Below are 21,172 nucleotides of genomic sequence, written 5' to 3' on the forward strand. Positions count from 1 at the left end.
CAGAGGAGTTAGAACAGTGGATGAGAGATAATCTGATCAGGAGCACAGTGGTGTTTGTGCCATAACCTAAGGATAATTTTCATATTGCTTTGGTAATCTATTACTCCTTTACAGTGTGTACTTTAAAAAATACTAGTTTCTTTCAAGCGTATTGCTAGTTAATTATTTTCTTTTGACAGGTAATAATTTAATAGGTTATTGTAAATCAGTATTGTTTTTTCCACAGGCCAGCCCAATGACATCTACAAAGTTTGGCCATTATTATGATATTTCTAAAACAATGTCTCCAGAACTGTGTCAGTCCATAAAATGGCACAGTTTTTACCTTCCTGAAGAATTATCTTTACAACCTAAAATGAAAACATGGTAAGTTGCAATACCACATGCTTCTGTTGTGTGTTCAAATTTTGTCTGCATATTAGCAGTAAAGGATATTTTTCCATCTACACTTGCTGTGAAAAAATCTTGTAGCCACACATGGCTCACAAGCAGTTCAGCGGTGGTTCTCGTGTCAGTGCTACATGCCATGACTGGCAGCAAAGCTACTGTGTCAGAGAGACAGCTCAGTCTCCTGACTGCTCTGTGGAGGAGGAGGAGCTGTGGGAGGAAGCAAGTTGGCAGGGGCGATGAAGGCAGACATTACTAGGACAGCCTAGGACACAGCTGCATGTTCAGTCCAGCCTTACTGACAGCTGAGTGTGGGGACTGGAGAAAACTATTACAATCTGTCTGTGAACTACTCCCTGAGCACTGCGTCCCATCAGCTTTTGGAGATGTATGAGTCAGGTGGCTATCAGTATTAGGACAATATCCATACAATTTTTAGGGCTAAGAAGACAGGGCATCCTTGACCTACATAGCTTAGAATGCTATATCAGATTAGTTTAGTGTGTGACTTTTACTTCTTACATCCTACAGCTTCACCTAAGGAAAATACAAAATACTGTGAATAAAATTACAATCACGAATTATGTCTTACACAACACCCCTAATTCCAGAGAAAATCATAAACTCTTTTCTGAATGAATAACTTAAAATATTTTATGTCTGTCTATTAATGAATTAAGGAAGACCAAGAGAAAATGAGTGACAGTAGCAAAGACTCATATAAGCCTGTAGCACACATGTCCATTGTGTCTTTCTTGGAGACATTTCAAGTCAAGTCAAACATCAAATACGGGCTAGCAATCTCTTTGTTCAGCCCAGTCACTTTTTATGTAATAGCTAGTTTTATATATTGTAGGGTATAGGGACAACTCCTGGAAGTAGTAGTACAGTATGCTTTATTGTGATTGATTTTCGTTATGGTACAGTCAAATATAGAAACGGAGAGTTATGAAAGAAGTGCAGTATGAGGCGCCTTTCTTAGAGCTCTAGAAAAGCAAAAGCCAGATCTCTTTGTAATTTGTTTCTGTGATCAAATGTCCCTGTTTTGTAAAGTAAATTCTTGTGATGTTGTAAAAGAAAAAAATACACTTTCAGGAGAAAGCAGAGAATTTATATTTTATTCTTTCTATAGTAAATATTTGAACCAACTTTTTTTTTTTTTCCCCTCTTAATACTTATCCTGAGCAATGGGTATCTTTATTGCAGTCATAATGTCAAATTTGGAAAAAAGTGGAAGAAATAATTTCATGCAGATTAGATAATAGAATTATGATTCAAGAAGATTTCAGTTGGTTAATCTGGAATAAACTACATAGAGTTCAGTGAAGACATGCCAAATATCATACTAGTAGGAATAATGAATTGAACAAATAAAATAGTCTGGCAGGTCTCTAGAAGAAGATCTGGGATTATAAAGTAGCTTGGACACAAAATATATTAGCAGTGTTGAGAGATTAATGCTACTGAAAAGCATCATTTAAAAAACATGGAGGTGATAAACTGGGATTTAGTGTGGAAGACATGCAAAGTACTTCTGTTCTGCTCAGCCATAATGAGACTGGCAAGTTTTTGATAGCATCCTTCACAAAAACTCTGGATCACTTAGAGAAGGTTGTGAAGATAGCTATACATCTAGAACTAGGATGTATGGCCCGTGACAGAAGAATAAAAGTTCTTAGACAAATCTAAGCAGAGTCTTGAAGTACATTAAAAACTGACATACAGAGGGTAGGTAACTGTTGTCTGCTGAAGGAAAGACAAGCAGTGATGGGGTACAGTAAACTCTAGACGTAAAAGTGCAGGCTGGAAGTAAAGAGATATTTTTCTAATGATTAGCACGAGAAAAAGTTGCCTTGCAGACACAGGTTGGGAGTATTGTAGAATCTCCATCACCGAAAATTTTTGAAGACAAGTTAGGTAAATATCTGTCAGAGATGGTTTAGACGTAGTTCATCTTGCCTTGGGGCAAGAAGATAGACTACCTGACCTCTTGAGGTCCTTTTCATCCCTTTCTTCTGTGGTTCTTTAATACATATTAGTTACAGTGTATTAAATCCAATACTAGGTATGAATGTTACCAATTATTTCACTGCTCTCAAAACGTTTATGCTTTTACAGAAACCCAACAGGCTTGTACTGTATTTCTTACAAATATCACGATGAAATTCTGAAGGAAACATTCCTTTCTCAAGGAATGAAAAGAAGCTCACAATCCTGTCAGGATGATTTCATTAAAGAAAGTTTATAAAAGGCAGAGGGAAAGGATATTATTTTGTTTTACATTACTGTTTGGAAAATCAGTACAGTGCTTCTGGCTTCTAAAGCTAACTTCAGTATATTATAGAGTAGTAAAAATTTCTGTTCTCTTGATTAACTAGACAATGATTTGAAAGAAAGTAGTATGATAGTCACAGTTAACCCTTCCAGCAGAAGTCAACAATTTATATTAGACCTCATCTCTGATTGCCTGAAAGTCCCACTGAGAGCTTGAGGTAATCTCTTTTACTCTGTGTTACACTGAACTAGGAGCATGGACTCTTCTCTTCTTTGGAAAGGGATGGGGAACAAGAACAATCCTTTTTTCTCCTTTCCTTTCACCAGTCAGGGATGTAACAATAAAAAACAGATTATGCAGTTAAAGCAGAAAATATACAAGAAAAGTAATGTGCCACATTTTCCGGTACAGCTTACACTCTCCTGACAGAAACAGTGAGTATAGTGAACATACCTTTTACAGTCCCTGGAAAAACAGTGACACATCTTTTCATAAGCAAGGTCCTTTGTTGTAATGTTTTGTGGAATAAGAACCATCTACTTGTAAAAAAAACCCAAATCATCTTGGTGCTTCTAATTCTCCAGCATCACATTAAGAAACCTATTTTATTTAAACTGTTTGTCAGTGAGTGAACTGTTTCTGTAATTGTAGCTGATGTCTATTGCAAGATGATTACAGTGCTTCCCTTGCAGGATCAGAGATGTAGAGGCTTTATATGGGCTGGAACCTCTTGGCCCTTTTTATAAATCAATGTATATCTATACATATGTCCCTCTCTTCCCATCCACACAAGCAATTGGCTTCTTTACAGACTTGCAAAGAAAGGAGATTCTTTGATTAGACAGAACTAAGTTATTGACTAGCCTTTTACTTTGCAATTAAAGATCAGAATTGAAGGTTATATACAAAATCTGTTCACCTTAAAGTTTGGATCAATCTTTCTTTTCTTTCCTGTGTCTTTGCACACGTGTGTGTGTGTGTATCTGCTTTTTTGATGGAAGGAGATGAGTAGTACTGTGTTTGCTCTCCTTTCTGTAGTTGTGGTACCTGGTGGCTAAATTAGATTAGTGGGTCCCCTTTTGGATAATCACTGAAGATGGGCAGAAGTTAATTGTCCCATGATAAACATTAATTGAAAACAGATTGGGAAGTCTGTTCTCCTAAAGGAAGTAGTAAATGCAACTGAGTGTTTGGTGCCAAAAGAAGGCATAAACCTCCTCTTTCTTATCTCATTATTTTTTATGTTAGGGAAGGGCAGTTATGTCCTGGCCCTAGTGCTAGGACCAGGTTAATGGTGTTGGGCAGCTGACAGCAACTGTGTTCCAGTTGGTGTTGCTAGGCTATTCTGGTGTCCTTTTCCTTGCATCGCTAAAGCTGGTACATAACAGGAAGGCAGAAATATCCTGTGTGATACCTCTGTGTATCACAGAAAAGGCTTATTTTCTACCCCTCTACTTCTATCCTTGTTGTTCAGTTGCAATTACCAAAAGAGAAAGTTTGATAATCAATGGAACTAAAATAATTAAGCTGTAGTTTTTCAATAATACTTGTAATTTGTACCTTAAGAATGTATGTGCTTCTGAAAAAGAAAAAAATTATCTAGAGTCTAGATTTACCGATAAATTTAGATAAAACAGGTTTAACTGTCTTGCCTAATGGGATCTCCTTATACATAATAAGGCTATTTGTCATGCCCTTGATAACCTAACCTTTGTTAACTGCTTAGAAACTATCAACAGAGAAGTCAGAGGCTCTGTTGTAACCAGGATACCTTCTTGCCAGCTCCTGCTTTATCCATTACTAAATTGCTAAACAAAAAAAAGAGTAAAGAAAGAATTGTTTAAACTCATTATCAGAATTAAGTGATGTTTAGTAACAAAGCCAAAAAAAGACCAGAAATTAGAAAATAAGAAATATCTTATTTCCTTTCTTAAATATTATGACAAACATTGCCAGAAGGGTAACGCAACTTCTTTTTATAAGTAGTGTTTCCACAATATTTTTCATGTCCTTATTTACATAGCATTTTTCAAATTCAAGCCATTAGTATTTTAGCAAGAAGTAGAAGAGCACCTGCTTTTACATTTTACATAAATCTATATGCATTATATTATTTTCTTTAATTCTTTCTTTGCTGCAGATCTTTTTCTAATGGATTAATTGAAGATCTCTTTTATTTGTTTGGTTTAATTTTGGTACCCTTTAATTCTGCTTATGCTGTATGTATTTCATTCTTTTATCCACTAACTTAAAAGCAAGTTAGTAACAAATCAGGAACTGGCAAGTATTGTGATTGCAGTATATTCTCTGGCATCCCTTTTGCAACTAAACACTAGGGAAGTTATTGGCTTCATAAGTGAAAATGTACTCTTTTCTGTTTGAGATGCTCTTTTTTGTATAGCAAGGCAAACTTTCACATGTTAAATATCATGTTGAAATTATATATTGCCAGTTATGTTCAGCTGTGAATTTCGTAGATAGTATTAAATTGTTAAGGTACATCAGTTTAACATCAGTAGCCTTCTAGGGTACTAGATCTGAAAACAAACAGTTTAATTTTGAAAATCTCTTATTTATATCTGAGAAAAATCATCTGTTAGTGTTTTCTGACATTGAATATTTCAAAACTAAAAATTATTATGACTATATGACTTTTTTGATTGTGGATGTTTATAACTTAAATATATCATTGGGGGATTGGGTTGATAATATTTTCTTGAAGGAAATGTAGAATTCTGAGTTAAAGCAGTGGTGTAAGAGATATTTGCAACTCTTAAGTGCTTCTCAGAAAAGTTATCTTCTCTCCCGTGCAAAAGTATGAGAGCAAGTTTATTTAGTTTTATTTAAGTATTCATTAGTACAATACATTTCAATAACAGTTTTGGCTCTTAATAAAGTTATGGGAATAGTTTCATTAATGTTTGGACCAGGGATCTTACAAGGTCCCTTCCAACCTGGGCTGTTATCAGACCAGACATATAAAATGATTGGAGAAAGTAAGAATATTTTTAGAGGCAAAATTTTCAAAATAGCCTGTTTTTTCCCCAAGAAGTAAACACAAAGGTTTGAATCTACAACTCTTGGTGGTAGTTAGTGAGACTAGAAGGAAAAAAAAAGATAGAAGGGCTTAAACTCTTCCTGAAGTTAGGAACCTACATCAAGTCCAAACACACAAGCCAGTATGCAAGATTAGGACCTTCTGTCCTTTGAATATGTTAGCCTGTGGACTGGAGATAATCTGATGAAGTGCTTTGGACTTGCAGGAACTGGACCTTCTAAGACTTTGACAAGATGATTTGCTGAACTTTCATGTGGTTTTAAGTCTCCTTAAATCCATTTTTAGCCACCAGTTTGGGTTTTTTTATTTTATGTTTATGATTTTAGCTTTCACTAAATATCTGAGTACTGAACTAGTTAACATGAAGCAATCACAACTACCTATAATGTCAACTTTATTTAAAGAGGTTTGGGTTTTTTCTTCTATGACTTTTTTTTTTCTATATGAGACTTTCATACTGAAAGCTGCATCTTCTTATATTTCTTCTTAATACACCTGTTAGAGACATATCAGAGAGTATTAAAATGTGTTACTAAACTATTTTTTCTTACCAACAGTGCTATGAACAGTGCTTACAGAAAGCTGCTTCAGTCCATTCAGAGGATCATTTACCATGAAGGGTTTGATGGCTCTGATCCCCAGGTACTGCAGACCCTCATACTCTTCTATAATCCTGTAACTAATGTTGTTCTCTGAATTTTCAAGTGTGGCACAAGAAGATCTTGGACAAAGTAACAAGGAACAAGCTGTTTCTAAGCATTACTAAAGTAAACAAGAAAAATAAATAGTGGTTCATGTTTTAATGTGCTTTTGGAGTTTTTACCTGTTACAGATATGTAGACCATGTGAGAAAGAACTGTAAGCCAGCATTAGTAAAGTGCATATTCTGTGCAATTAGCTAATAAATGGATTGCCAAATATGATGTAATTGAGCAAAACACATTTTCCCCTACGGTATTTTTTCAAACTATTGCTTTAGCAATAGTGTGTTCAAAACTCTTCAGATTGAACATTTAATCTTAAACTTTCAGATTTTTTCAATGTTGTTTTAACTGGAGTGGAGTGAAATTTTTAATTAATTAAATGGTGTGCATCTTTATGTAGTTAGCATTGAAACACAAGTAAAGAAGTAAGAATGCTATTTCAACTTACAAATCAAAACAGCTTACCAGACTTGTCATAAATCATACTGTGGGTAATCAAAAGCATTTTAAACATGACAACATACACTGAAAGCCCCTTTCTAATCTGAGCAGTGCCCTATCTATTATTCTTTGTCATATTCAGTAATATGTGAGTCCTCTGGAGTTGATGGAAATAAAATAATAAATTCTATGCATTGATGCTTAATTGATATGTAATTATTGTTGTACAATAGAAAAGTTACTACAGTAGAAGTTAATTAGTATAGATGCTGGAGAGCCTCAAAGAATATAATACAAGGCTTTGTACTATTACCAGTTGAATATATTAGAAATCATTTTTGCAGTGAAGATGATGTTGGAATGGCTGCTTTCGTGTCTAACAGTATGTTTTAGAAATGTTACCTGCACAGAACACTTGTGTGTAAATTCGGGTTATTTGTGCTCAGTGTTTAGTCTCTGCTGAGATTTATGGGAGAGCTTGTCTTCCCTTTGGTGGCAGTGCCAGTCTGGAGAAGTAAATTGGTCCCTGACAGGCACCTCTCCCCACTCGCAGTGGTAGCCATGGCAACAGTCATGTCATCCTACCCACGGCACTGCGCGCAGAGATAGATGCTCCTCCCGCGCCGTGACAGGTCCTGTGGAAGCCCGAGAGCTTGTCAGCTGCAAAGAGCAGCGCTGAGTGAAACAAACACCCTGCCAACCTTCAGCCAGCAAACAACCCCCTACTACAGAGATTAGGCTGGTGTTTCTTATTTTTCTTTATATATTCCTGAATATATTTTTCTATATGTAGAAGAATGTGAAGGTTGGTCAGAGCCAATGTTTTTGGGTTTTTTGCTTTCAAGCAGGGAAAAATTAAACAGCATGGATAGCTATTTTCTGTACTTGTTCATTTTTTCAAGATGTCTTACTAGTGTCAGTAAAGCAAAACCAGAAATTTTAACTCAGATTAATTTAAAAGTAGATGTTTACTAAATGACATATATGAGTTTCCGAGGTGAAGCTTTAAAAGTCAGAAAAAGAGCACTTTTTCAGTCCAGTTTATCCATCTAGAAAGCCATTAGCACCAGCTTAGTTGTTTCTATTTCAAGAAGGATAATGCATATGATTTCCTGGAATGGTTTCTGTTACTTTCTTTTAAGGTTCCTCTTTTCCTCATGCATCATCTTTCTTTGTACATTCAAATTTTGTACATTTAGAAGCATTATATAATATGCACTTCTTAAAAATATGTTCAGAGTTGAATGTAATTATGGCCTAAGAACATTATAAAATACTAAAATAAGTCCAGAGTTGAATGTAATTATGGCCTTGGATCTTTTTATCTTCCTTATCTATGAGAAAGTCACCTCTCTGCTATTCCGTATCCTCTTCCATTTACTGAGCCTTCAGAAGTAGTTTTTAAGTAGCTAGATATGAAGATTGTAGAGTAAGGACCAGCCTGTACTCTTTGAGACCTGTGTCCTTTCCTGTATGTAATAATAATATAAGCTTCTGAGAACTTTGTGCATGTATGCTCTTCCGCCCCGAATAATCCTTTCTATTTTGGGTGGATCCTATCCGTGATGGCTTTCATGAATCTTGGAGGAAACTGCAAGGGCCAAAATGTAGCCAGGAGGTACTGAACTTTCAAGGGATTTACTTACTGACTTTAAGTAGGTCCATTAATCACTGTGAATGACAGAAGCTGATGCCATTAATGCTTCATTTTTTGTACTGTGAAGTATAATCCTTCCAAAATCTCTAGACTGTGGAGGTCTAGAAATGTGTTGCTTGTTGGATCTGGATTCAAATAAAAGGTTTAAGCTGCCTTGTAAAATTTTCAGGTATTTTTGGCTACTTTCATATCAATACGCCAGTGATACTTACCACTCCTTTTTACCTGTCTTTGAAGAGGAGTCTGGAGAAAAGTGAGCGGAATGTGACCCACCCCAGCTGACAGAGGCTTGACACAATTAGGAAAATTAGTGAAAACTACCGTTAGAGATTTAGTAGACCTCTGATAAAATGGTCAGACATCTCTAGGACCTAGTATGATTAGTTAACATCAGTATAGTGTGACCATCTGTTGTTGGCTGTCATAGATTAATATTTCTTGACTGTCCTGCATGACTTGGTAGGTCTTGGGACAATAATTCCTGTTTGAGGTATTAGGCTACAGAAAAGTTTGGTTGAAGTTAACCAAAGCAATTATCTATTTGTTTACACTGACTGGTGTGGCTTTGCCAAGATGATTTGGAAATTCAGGGTCTGAATGACGTATAACCTAGAAATACAAGCATCAGTTTTACATCTTTTCTAAAACCTCCTAGTAACTCTTTGCTGCTGATCATTGAGTATGAATCCTTTATAAATTGAGCATGGTTTTACATCATACAGAATAGCACTTGTTTGTTTCAGAATACGTTGGGGTTTTCATGTTTGACTACAGAGCTTTCATAGGCAACTATATTTTCTTAGCATTTCTCTAGTATACTTTGGAGCTCAAGTTGGGTGACTTTCACGGTAATAAAGTTGGAGGGGACTGGTTTTTTGTTTGCTTGGAGTTGGATTTTTTAATTCTTCATAATTGGAATTCTTGCTACAAGAGCAAACATTGTTACAAAAATTACATGAAAAAGGTAAAAACAAATCCAACCTTCCAAACTAGTTAGATTATAAAAGATCTAGTAGTATATCTACTAGATAGATGTTATGCTACTCCTTACTGCAGGCTTGTTGCAGAATATTAGACTTAATGCTTTTCTTCTGTTTCAGTCATGGAATAAGCTGTTTGTCAGGGCCTTGAGGGCCTGACAGAATTATACCAGTAGAAATTTTGTTACTGGCCAAAATAAATACATCTGATATTATTGGGTGTTCAAATAGCTTGATCTTTTGCAACTCTTATGATTTAATATTGTGCAACAAGCATCTGTCATCCTTTATCCACTAAGTGAACTGATACTCTAATACAGTTTTTTTCTCTTTTTGTATGTTGTTCTTATGGATGTTCTTCATAAGAAAAAGATACTTTTCTCATTTAAAAAGTTTCTTTAAGTTTCATGCGTGTTTGCTCTGAAATTTTGAAATACCAAAACACTTTCTCTGCATGGTCAATGTCCATTATTTTTGGATAAAATAGTTTTCTTTAATGTTTGATTTTGTACTATTGCTTAAACACATGTCAAGAAATGCATGAATCTGTTCTTATGGAAGTCACTAAAGAATATTAGACTAGCTTCTATTTTTCCCATTATTTTTAAAACTCTGAACATCTGAGCCTAACAAATATCATACAGAGAAGTCGGATTGTGTAGTGTTGTACTGTACTATTATCCTAACCTTCATACAGTAGTGTAAAAAGTTAACTTATACCTAAGTAAAGCCTAAAAGCCTGCAAAGCCTGAGACTAAGGAATCTGCCAGAGTTAAAACATGTATCACTTCCACAAAGACTGTAAGCAAATTGGCAGATGAGCTCACTGTGTAAGCTCTGAGAGTTGGATAAATGCAGAACCATGTGGTGCTAACTGTGTTTCACAACTCAGGCTCTGTCTACCCAATATGGAGAAAAAAGTATTTATAAGAGTAGCTTCTTGTCTTGTCAAAACGTTTCCTCTGGATTTCCAGAGCAGCTGTGCAATGTTTTGTGCTTGCTAGTTACTGTTCATTCCAGCTGGTTGGAAATTACTATCTACAATTTATCAAAGCACTTTGCTGTAAAGAAAAGTACCTGGAGGCTCTTACTTATCTAAACTAGTATTTTGTGTATATAAATATATAAAAGATGGCCTTTAAGTATGAATCCTGAACTCTAGAAATGTATCTTTGGTCACCATGTACAGGAAGTCTTTCTTTCAACGAGGGTGCTTATTGTCTCTCTCTCAGCTATTGATAGCAAATATACCTAAAATCCTTCTCAAAGATCACTAGGAAAGGTCACATCAAATAAGCAGAAATTAGATTTGTCATCATGAGAGATGACATTTTACTTTGCATGAACAAATTACAACTCTGGCTTCATAATCTACCCCTTCAGAAAAGGGGCTTTATCTCAGCTGTTGCCTCCATTGGATGCTCTTCTGCCAGTGTACTGCAAGGCAGCAGTCTTTAGGTAGGTAACACACGAGGCTTTTTAGGATTTTACATGTCACAGCAGCGTAGATTCTAGTACCCAGTAGCTAACTAAAGCAGATCCAGAAACACTCATGTCAAGGACTTTCAGGAAGGTGTAGTCTGTAAGAGACAATCTGCTGATGTCTCCATCAGACACTCTTTATCCATAGCTGTGGGTAAACCTTCCTTCATTAGTTGGAAGGAGTTGACAGGAATGTAGATGATACTTACAGAGACTTCTAAACTAGTGAAAGGGCCGTGCACTGGTGAGGTAGGCCACTGGCCTTGTTCATTTAGAAGTAGCAGAAAAAGTGAAACTGAAGCAAACAGAATAGTCAGCTTATGAAAGTAACATGGCAGAAAGTTGAAAATAGAGGGAAAAGTTGTGTTTTGTTACTCTCAAACCCTTGCAGCGGACCAGTTTGGAGCTGGGAGAAAAGATTCTTTTGCATGCTTTTTAAGGCAGTGATGAAAGAGAGAAAGGGCTTGAAAAATGATGGTAAAAAAGTTGGATTTTTTGTCAGAATATGCTTATATTTAGCTGGTTTAGAAATGCAAATTAGTAGTCTTCATTATTTCTGTGCTGTCTCTTATGCTTGTACTTGCTTATCTGACATAGCATGATATCCAGTCAGTGAAAAAACCACCATTCCATTTGTAATTTTTATAAGATCATCTGAGATTAAGCTATGATTACGTAAACTGTGTAATTATTGTGGATAAGAATTCTATAAATTGTATTCTTTTAAATACATTACATTACATTTTCCTCTTACTGTTTAAAAAATAACAAGTGGCGCTTTTTTTTTTTCAATAGAAAAAACAAAAGAATATTTTGCGGATAGGAATTCATAGTCTGGGTTCCATGTTGTGGGGTGATGACATCTGTAGCAGTGATACTCCTGAAGATGTTCACAGCCTTACGAAATTTCTGTATGTTCTCCGTGGCCTCCTCAGAAAATCTTTGTCAGCCTGCATCATCACAGTGCCTGCTCACCTTATCCAGGTAGGAATACTGTCTTTGCTGTATTTCATAGCTGACACATCAGTTAGCAAAAATGTAAAGTTTATGGTAAGAAATAAATGCAATTTTGGACATTTTGAAAGCTCTTTTTGTTCAAAGGGCAAAGTTAAAGCGTAACTTGATACAGTCAAGTTTTATATTGTGTCTATAATTTGTGGGACAGTTGTGCTGCAAAATCTACAGACATACAATTAAAACCATCTTAGATACAGTTATGTTTTATGTGGGTCTTAGTCTTTTTTGGAAAACTACCAAAATTTGAGAAACTGTAAAAAAGTAAAAGGAATCCTGCTGTTAATCTTTTTTTTTTCTTTTTTTTTAACACCATCCCTACATGCTTTCCCTTCAGAACACTGTTTAGAGTTTCAGTACAAGACATTTCAGTCCACCATCTTCATCTGTCATGCCCATTTTGATGATGCATGATCATGTTTTTAAAGCTAGGAATTGAAAGATACAGGTTTCAGGTTTACTCTTTAGTTCTAATATCCCCTTGTATTGGGACCAGGAGCAAAACACTTATGGCAATTTTCCCAACTGCAAAATCAGAAGCTGCTAACAGCACCTTTCCTGAGAGTATATGGAGACTTAACTGTATCTTCTGGAAATAAACTTTTTTAGCAAAAAGGAAAATGTAGGTAGTCTTTTTTTTTATGCAAGTGGTAATGTCACTTACAGAAGTAAAATTATTATTCACAATGAACAGAGAACCTATAATTTTAGATATTAAATTGATTTGTAGTAAAAAGGTACTGGATAAAACCTCATATTATGCAAAATATTTGCATAGTAGGTGAGTTTCTCATTAGATAAATCCTATCTTAGGTAAGTATATGACTCTCACTTATGTATTGTGTTTTGTAATGTTGTTTCACTACCTGCAAATATTATTTATCTAGATACCTGATGCACTTTAGTGCTTAAAAAATAAAGTAAGTTGATTTTCTAGTTTTAGCATTGCAGTCAAAAGTGTATGAATATATTCCTCTTGCAGTGCAAACCTCCATCTCCTTATTTAGCTATTTTTAAATATTAGGTGGCAGTTTGTCTTCAAAAAGATTTACAGTAAAATTTAAAGCAGTTAATAGAATTTATGAATGTAAAACTAGCATCCTTCTTTTTACACACTAGAATTACCTGTCAATAATTGGGACATACAGTCAGTTTCATTGTACTCTTTTTTGTATATTGTATCAATAAAAGGTATGATCATATTTTAGAGAAGTCCAGAAACATCTCCAAGAAACAAACTGAAGGATGAAGTTTTTTGTTTGATGCAAACTTACATGGGAAGTTGAATTTGGGTTTGTGTTTATAAATTCCATATAAATCAATTCCTATGGAGTTAGGGTTGAAATTCTATCTCATTTTTTAATATTTTTTTTTTATTTTAACAGAATTGTTTTATAGTAAGTGCTAGAATATTCTAAATAAAAAAAAAAAGAAACATTATTTCCAGAGTCTTTGCTTAGTAGCCTCAAACAAATGAGAGCATTAATTTTCTTTAAAATTGTTGAATTTCAAGTATCCTTCTTTAAGCGCTAAACTATGGAGAAAACTGTCATTAGGAGGAGCAAAGCTGCTGAGGGTTCCTTATACCCCACATTACTCAGTTCCCAGAGCCCTGCTGTGTAGTTGTTCCACTCTCCAAGAAGCCTGTTAAAGAGCCCCTGAGAGCATGTGTACAGCCCTCCATGTTAATAGTTAATTGGTGAGGATGGCAAGATGAGAGGACAGCCGAACATGTGGTCTCTCAGGCTCAAGCCGTAGACAGACCTTTAGTTATAATAACAGCAGCTGCTCACATTCTCACAACCCAGCTACTCACCATACTGTTGCTGAGGTTTCTTGCTGGATTAAAAAAGTAAAGAAAATATCTTTTCTCTCCAAGAGAAAGAGAGAGAGGGATTTTTTTTTTCCAAGTGCATTTCTGTATATGTATTTAATTTGATCAGTGTAAGTTCTAGCATATGCTTTCTCTGTTGAATGTTAATGTCAGTACACTGAAGACATAGAAAATGTGCACTATTTTTATGAAGATGTAGTAAATTCCACATTTATTCCCTGAACTACTGTTTCTGTATTTTCTATGTTCTTTTGCCTCCCAACTGTATTAATTCAGTGGTCTACAAGTAAATTCTTCACATGAATAATTTCTGTGAAGGTAAATAAAAGTTCAAAATCACATTTTAATCAAGATTTTGTCTGCATAACGTATACGGAAAAATAGTTTCATTTTTACCTGCTTTGTCTTGAAAAAATAGATTTTTAGTAGTGATTCATACCCTATCTTGTCTCTGTCATCCCCCAGTACTAGTTACTCTAGTGAAGAAGAAATAAAACTCACAACTGGTAGTACTGATTTTCAACAGGGACGATACCTTTCCAACCCAGACTACTTATATTTTTTATATGTAGTATATGAATATGTAACATACATATGTAATATGTATCTCAAATATATTTATATATTTTATACATATAGTTTGGGGTTGGTTTCTTTTATATATTTTGTTAAATACGTCACATGTTGTACTGTGGGAGGGAATTCCAGAAATGAAGTGTACCTGCTTTTTTTCTTTTTCAGAAAGTTTAATTTTATCCTTACTTTTCATGAATTACATCTTTGTTCTTGGCTGGCGAAACAATAAGATGAGGCTCCCTGGTTTATCTTTTATGTATTCTGATTTTTTTTTTTTATTTTTCCTCATGCTGCCTCTTTAATCTGTTTTAAACAGTCATTTTCTTTTAATCATATTTTTCTTGGTTAGAGTAACATAATACAATAATGCTATTATTATTTGTTCACTTTTCCTACATTCTAATATCTGTTTTCTCTCTTTGATGGCTACTGAACATTAAACAGTGATTTTGTTCTTGGTGCTTTTCCCTCTGTGATACACATCCACCAATGTGGCTCTTTTATTATTCCAGCTATTCATTATCTTGGATTTAATAACTTTGAATTGCATTTATCCAAAGCTGATGCTCATTCACCGTTTGATGGGACACTGAATGTCTTCACAGTCTTCTGTGAGGCTATATTTTGTTAAAAGACGCAAATTTACAAAAAATCTATTTGCATACAGAGTTTTTCTGAATAATTTAAAGAAACTGTAGTCCACTAAAGAACACAGATTCTTTGTGTTTTATTGATGAAACTTCTAGTGCAAACAGTGCATGAAGAAAAAGGGAAGTTCTCTTTTCTTAACCACAGAAATAGGAATACATTATTCTGGAAGAGGATTTCAGGAAAATGACACTAAAAACTTATTCAATTATGAATTTTATTCAGATGATGTGTGACAAGTTTTACTTGATTGATATTTTCTACCAATTGAACATACTCTTATCTTACACTGTCTGTCAGGTAATAAATATTGAGATCCTTACGAGTATGATTAAAATAGTTGATGGAAGGTTATTTTTCAAGTCTTTCTACTGCTTATTGAAAATGCATTGTGCCTATGAAATCAGATGGTGCATTTGAAAAAGGAAAATTACTTCCATTTTTAAAATCCAGCACTGATTAAGGAGGGCAGACTGAAGAGAGATTTCATTTGTTGTTACACTTTCCAAATTTAAGGAATATTATAAAAACAAATAAGGACTCTTCTTCTGTATGTTGATAATCTGTGCATTTTAGTACCAGATTTTAAAGAAAAAAACCTTTTTGTGCTACGGAGTGTGACTTAAAGGACTTTAATGTCACTGTTTTATCCTTCCAAAAGCCCTAAATTAGAATTTAAAATATTTTCCTATTTTATTTTCTTCTTTTTTTTTAATTGCTAGAAATCATTGGTAAATCCAAAAACATCTTTCCCCCAAAATACTAAATAATGTTTGTAATTCTGTTGCTATTCTTCCCAATTTTGTATCAATTAAGTAGTAATTTTTTTAATAGATTATTATTTTCACTGGGAGAAAGTGTAACACTTTTATTAAAGCCATCCTTTATTTTTAACTTGAAGCTGTATTACTGGTAAGGACTAACAACCATATTAGTCAGCATGTACCAAGGGAAATTAATTGACTAATGAAAAGTCAGTATGAATAAGTCTTGCTACAGAACCTGTCCTCAGAGTCTGAAGTTCTGTTTAGCAAGGTATTTTCATTATTTCATCTGGTATGTATGTTAAAAAATTAATTTCCTACAATATTAATGTTTTGATGCTTTGAATTCACTGAAGTGCCTAAGTTACTGTATGTTGCAGTGTAGAAAAATTCAGAAACAAACCTTTTCACATCCATAGCTTTTTGTGTTCACACTGAGTAATTTGGCAGCTAAACTCGAAGTCGAGCAATAGAGTGCTTTAGAATCCATCGCTAATATAGGATTATAAGATGTGAACTCCTATAGCTTGTGAATTTCTCACAGTTTGAAATCTTTATTCCTATAACAAGAGCTAAGAGTGATTGCCTACCTTAGAACTCTAACTTCTGAGAGTTCACAAGTGTAAAATGCTGAATAACCTTCTAATGTTGGTAGCCGCTGCACACAGATTCGTATTGTATTTCTATCAAATGTCATGTAGTTTGTATATCATAGTTAAGCAAGCTTTTGAAATTCTCTGCAAAATAGAAACTATGAAGATGAAATGGTCTTTATGTTTTTCTATATTGGAGTTTTTTTGCTTGCTTTTAAATGTTGCATGCTGCTTTTTTATGTGTGTGAGAAGTGCGGTTTAACAGTCATACAAAGAAATACTGAGAATTATGAGTTTATGACAGGTATTCTTGGGTTATCCACATAGTTTTCAGATATGAATATTCTGGTTTGGATATTCTAGACATTCATAAAAGCATCTTTAAAATTATGATCAAGTATGAAGCTCAGAGAAGTATACGATTCAAAAGTTAAATTGTGGGACAGTAAGTAATTTTGTTTTCATTTTCTATTTGTTGAAAGTATTTTCTGATCAAGTTGCAGAAGAAATAGAAATATTCTTCTGCAACTGTTTCATAAAATAAGCTTATGGTTGCCAACAGGCTGTATTCTAGCTCTGCCACTTCTGATTTGGTGACAACTACGCATTTTAAAAACAAATACTATATATCTGAAGCATGTTTTTGTACCCACATGTTTTTTTGTCTTTTAACTGACTTAGCTAAATTACAGTGAACAGTCACATTGTGTGTTAAAATTGCACACCTAAGACAGCCTTCTCATTTTAATAAATTTTACTTTTTAGAAGGACAATATATAGACATCCTTATCACCATCTCATGAACACACTGTCTTTTAATCAAAAAAGTCACTTTTCCAAAATGAAAAAGTTAAACTTTTTAAAAGTTAATGTGCATATGCAACATTGCCATTTTATTTTACATTTTATGTATATAATCTGAATATACGCCTATGACAACTTTGAAAAATTAGGTAAAATTTAGAACTAAATCTTTCAACTGCAATATTAGACCTAAACAGTTAAATATCCCATCACAGTATGGAGATAGTCATCTGTTCAAGCATATGGAATCTTTTGGCTACTGGACTAAGTAGTTAATATAATGCCCAGTGTCCAGACATGGACACAACTGTTATGGAAGCAGAAGGGAAGAGGCTCATGTATTGAGCCCATTTGGACACTGATAAGTAAAGATTGGAAGAGTGACTTAAATAATGCAGGACAAAGTAGTTATCTGCTTTAAGCAAATAATTCTGTTAGAAAATGGAGGGTAGTATTCTTTTTCTGAAACAATATTATTTTTTTCCGCATAAGTACAAGTTCTTGAAAAAAATGCCCTGTGAGTCTAGCATTAAATATGGTATTTATGTGTTTTCTGTTGTATTTCAGAACAAAGAACAATAATATCGTATAAAAGTATTTTATATTTAAACTATTGCCTATATATTTTCTTAAATTATTTTCAAATAACTGAATATTGAATTTCTGTGCAGTGTTTGCTTAGAAACATTTTTATATGAACTTTTGGTGTTGCTTAAAAACCTTGAAATTTCAGAATCTAATTTTACATCTTTTTGTTTTGACCTACTCTATTAATTACAATTATAGTCATAATAAAAAGGAATACTGCATTTTTAATGATGTTTTTGTGCCTGTGTAGTTAAGCTTTAATGCTAGGGGGGGAAAGAAAAAAAAAAAAAAAAAAGATTAAATTAGCCTTGTAACCTCTTTCTCTTCCAGACTGATGATGGAAAATAAAAGCTCTTAGCCACAGAATGTAACACTTAGAATTAATATTTAATTAGACCAGCAAATTGTACACCGTGGCTGAAAGCTCCCAAAGAGTTGTTAGTGCCACAATTGACCTACAAGTTTAATAATAACTCACTTCTAGGAGCAAGTGCCAGTTCAGCATAGTGGAGCCACTGTAAGAAAGTCCTGTGAGATTAAAATCAGCAAACCAAATGGCAGGCGAGGATTCCTGGGATGGAGCCTTCTGGAAAGCTGGGAGCTGGAGTAGCTTTTCAGCCAGGATTCAGATGAGAACAGTGGGCAAAAAAAGCTGATCCCTCCTGTTCTGGGAGCTTCTGGTTGTAGGCCAAAATCCTAGAACAGATTTTTTTCTAAATGTTCTTACTGCAGCTATTAATTAATATCACCAATCAAGTAATGAATTACTTATCTTCGTCTTTTTAATTAAGTTTAATACAAATATTATCGATGAATTTTCTCGTCATGAATTTTACACATGGCACTTTTTTGGTATACGTGTAATTTAGTATGTTTGTGTTGCAGACTGTTTCATTTTATAGTATCTTACTGCTACATAAAAGGGTTCTTGTTATAGTGCGATATGACGAGCAGTTTATCATAATGTTGTGAAATATGTGAGTTAAATATAAAATTTGTATAAACTGTAAAATAGAATATTTTGAAGTTTAAATAGCTTAATCTTGCCTTTCATTTTATGAACAATTAAAATATAAAGCCAGTAGCTCTACTGTTAGATATCCATCTGAGCCTTGATTCTATGGCAAATTATTCTAGTTAAATAGGGCACCATAAGTTAAAAAATGTGCAAACACACAGCAACAGACTGAGGAAGGAACATTCTGCATTATTTATTGGCTAGATCCTAAATAATTAAAGAAATGCCTACTCATTAGTTAAAAATTAAAGCAGGTGAGAACCTTGCCAGCAGAGGGAGCAGTCATGTCTTTCCTTAGGTTCCCATCGTTTCCAGCCCACCCATCATTTCCACCCTACCTCTTCTTATTGCCCAGCCAGTTTCCCATCTGGACCTAGCTTTGCCAGCCTGCTCCTGATGACAGCCTATAATTTTATACTGAATAAGGGATTAGTTTTTTAAGTTATTTTATATTTCAGAATCTTGACGCTTGATTACCAACATCAGTTAGACGTTCCTTTTGATATTTTTTTACTGTTCATTGAAATAATAGTGGAGGATCTTTTTGGTCACCTGTGAATAAAATGTGATTCACTGTTTAAAGAATTAAAGTTGCAGCAATAATTAGCCTTCCTGAATTGGTAAGCAAACTGCAATGACATCTTTTTCAGGCAAAATGGCATTAAAAGGAACTCCTAAACCTTTTTCTTATAATGAATAATTTCCAGTGGAGTCATAGGATTTTAGTTAAGCCAGTTGGTCTCAAATACATTAATTTCAACAGTTTTGTTACGGCTCTTTTGTAATATGATTCTCATTCTTTCATTCTACTTTTGCATCTGTATTTTATACTACACTATAACTAACTTGTAGCATTGTTTTTGTGTTTAATTTTGTAAACAAATCTGTTTAAATGGTCATTTTATTTTTGCTATGATTAGAGACAAACAATACCATACAATGGTCCATAGATATGCTTTTATAACAATGAGACAGTCTCATTAATAAGGACCAGATAGTGTGTTCAGGGGAGATGCTGAGCTCGTCTCAGCCCAGATCTTGTACTAATTTCTTCCCAGCTCCTGACCCTTCACTGGAGAAGGGCTCGATGGGGCTTATTTCACCTACCCACTGCAGCAAGACCCATGCAGGAGCCCTGCACTCCAGAACCGTTCATAGTTGCACGCAGCCTGTGCTTTCAGCTACTGAATGCTAAGGAAATAGTCAGAAGAGAAAAGCATTGAACAGGGATTCAACTCAGAAAGTGTCACCTTTTAATACCCGATACATCTGTCATCTCTTTCAGCCAGATAATAATGGGATTTGCAGCACCCAGCTTTCTGGGCTTTGACTCCCACATCATCTTCATGATACCACCAAATACTTTCCTGGTACCCCAAGGCAACAGATGCAGCCTCCTAAACCAAGCCTCAAATAGAGGCAAGTAGGCAGAGCTTCAGCGAAAGGCTGAGTTTGGTTCCCAGCTCAATGTTGACTGCCTTGTGACTTTGGACAACTCACATGACATCTTTGTGCTTGTTATATGACTTGTAAATGAGGAATGCAGCACTTGCCTGTCTTTTGTAAAGCACTTGGAGATCAACAGATGGAAAGTTGGATTTAAACTACGTAGTCTTTGTTCTCACTTTTGTTTCTGTAGGCCTCAGCAGAAACTGTTATTGACTTGCTTGTTTTATCTGTATTGAGTCATCACTCGTTTCACTGTTGACCTTTTGGTCTTCCCTCCAAAGGCAAAACAGACGTACATACTTTCTATTTTGTAGGATGCCAAGGTTTGCTGGCATTAGATTCTTTTATAGCTCAAGTAATAGACAAGTCCAGGCCATCCTCCTTCAGTGAAGATCCAAAGATTTTTTTTTTTTTAGTGTGTGATATGTAGTTTCTATTTCTTGGCTGATTTTTTTTTTTCCTGAAAATTTATCCAGAATTTTGTAATTGAATATTGTGTCTGATGTCAATATCTGATATATTTGATAACAACATTGCAGAGTTCCCATAGCAGTGACAGTGTTTTAGGTGTAAGATAAGAAAACTATAGCTCAAATATTTTGCATTTTTAGGACACAAAAATACTAGTTCTAACTAGTTTCACAGTTGAAAGACTCTTGCGTTTATATAGACTATCAGAACAAACATTATTAAAAGCAACTTTAAGAGAACAACCAAAATCTGGAATTAGTACATCGTGTAACATATTGGCCAACAGATGCTTTGTTACTCCCTTCCCATTTTTACATGTTCGTTGCATCTAATTACCTGCTCGTGTCTTCGCTACGTGTCCTTTCTTTGCTTCTGTAACTTGTATAAAATTATTCAAAGATACTATTTGTTGCTTGAAATTAACTGATG

General features: G+C 34.5%; 1 protein-coding gene across 1 annotated transcript in view; it reads left to right on the top strand.

The window, feature by feature from the left end:
* The window catches only part of ELP4 (elongator acetyltransferase complex subunit 4), a gene marked incomplete at its 5' end in the record, with an annotated part of 124,468 nt that overhangs the window by 25,125 nt on the left and 78,171 nt on the right, over positions 1 to 21,172 (top strand). Inside the window, 3 exons of the mRNA XM_010164610.1 lie at positions 227 to 366; positions 6,278 to 6,362; positions 11,780 to 11,968. Of these exons, the coding sequence (XP_010162912.1) occupies positions 227 to 366; positions 6,278 to 6,362; positions 11,780 to 11,968 (414 nt within the window). The remainder of the gene's footprint in view (positions 1 to 226; positions 367 to 6,277; positions 6,363 to 11,779; positions 11,969 to 21,172) is intronic.

This window comes from Antrostomus carolinensis, unplaced genomic scaffold (genome assembly GCF_000700745.2).
Source record: "Antrostomus carolinensis isolate BGI_N321 unplaced genomic scaffold, ASM70074v2 scaffold16030, whole genome shotgun sequence".
Classification (NCBI taxonomy): Eukaryota; Metazoa; Chordata; class Aves; order Caprimulgiformes; family Caprimulgidae; genus Antrostomus; species Antrostomus carolinensis.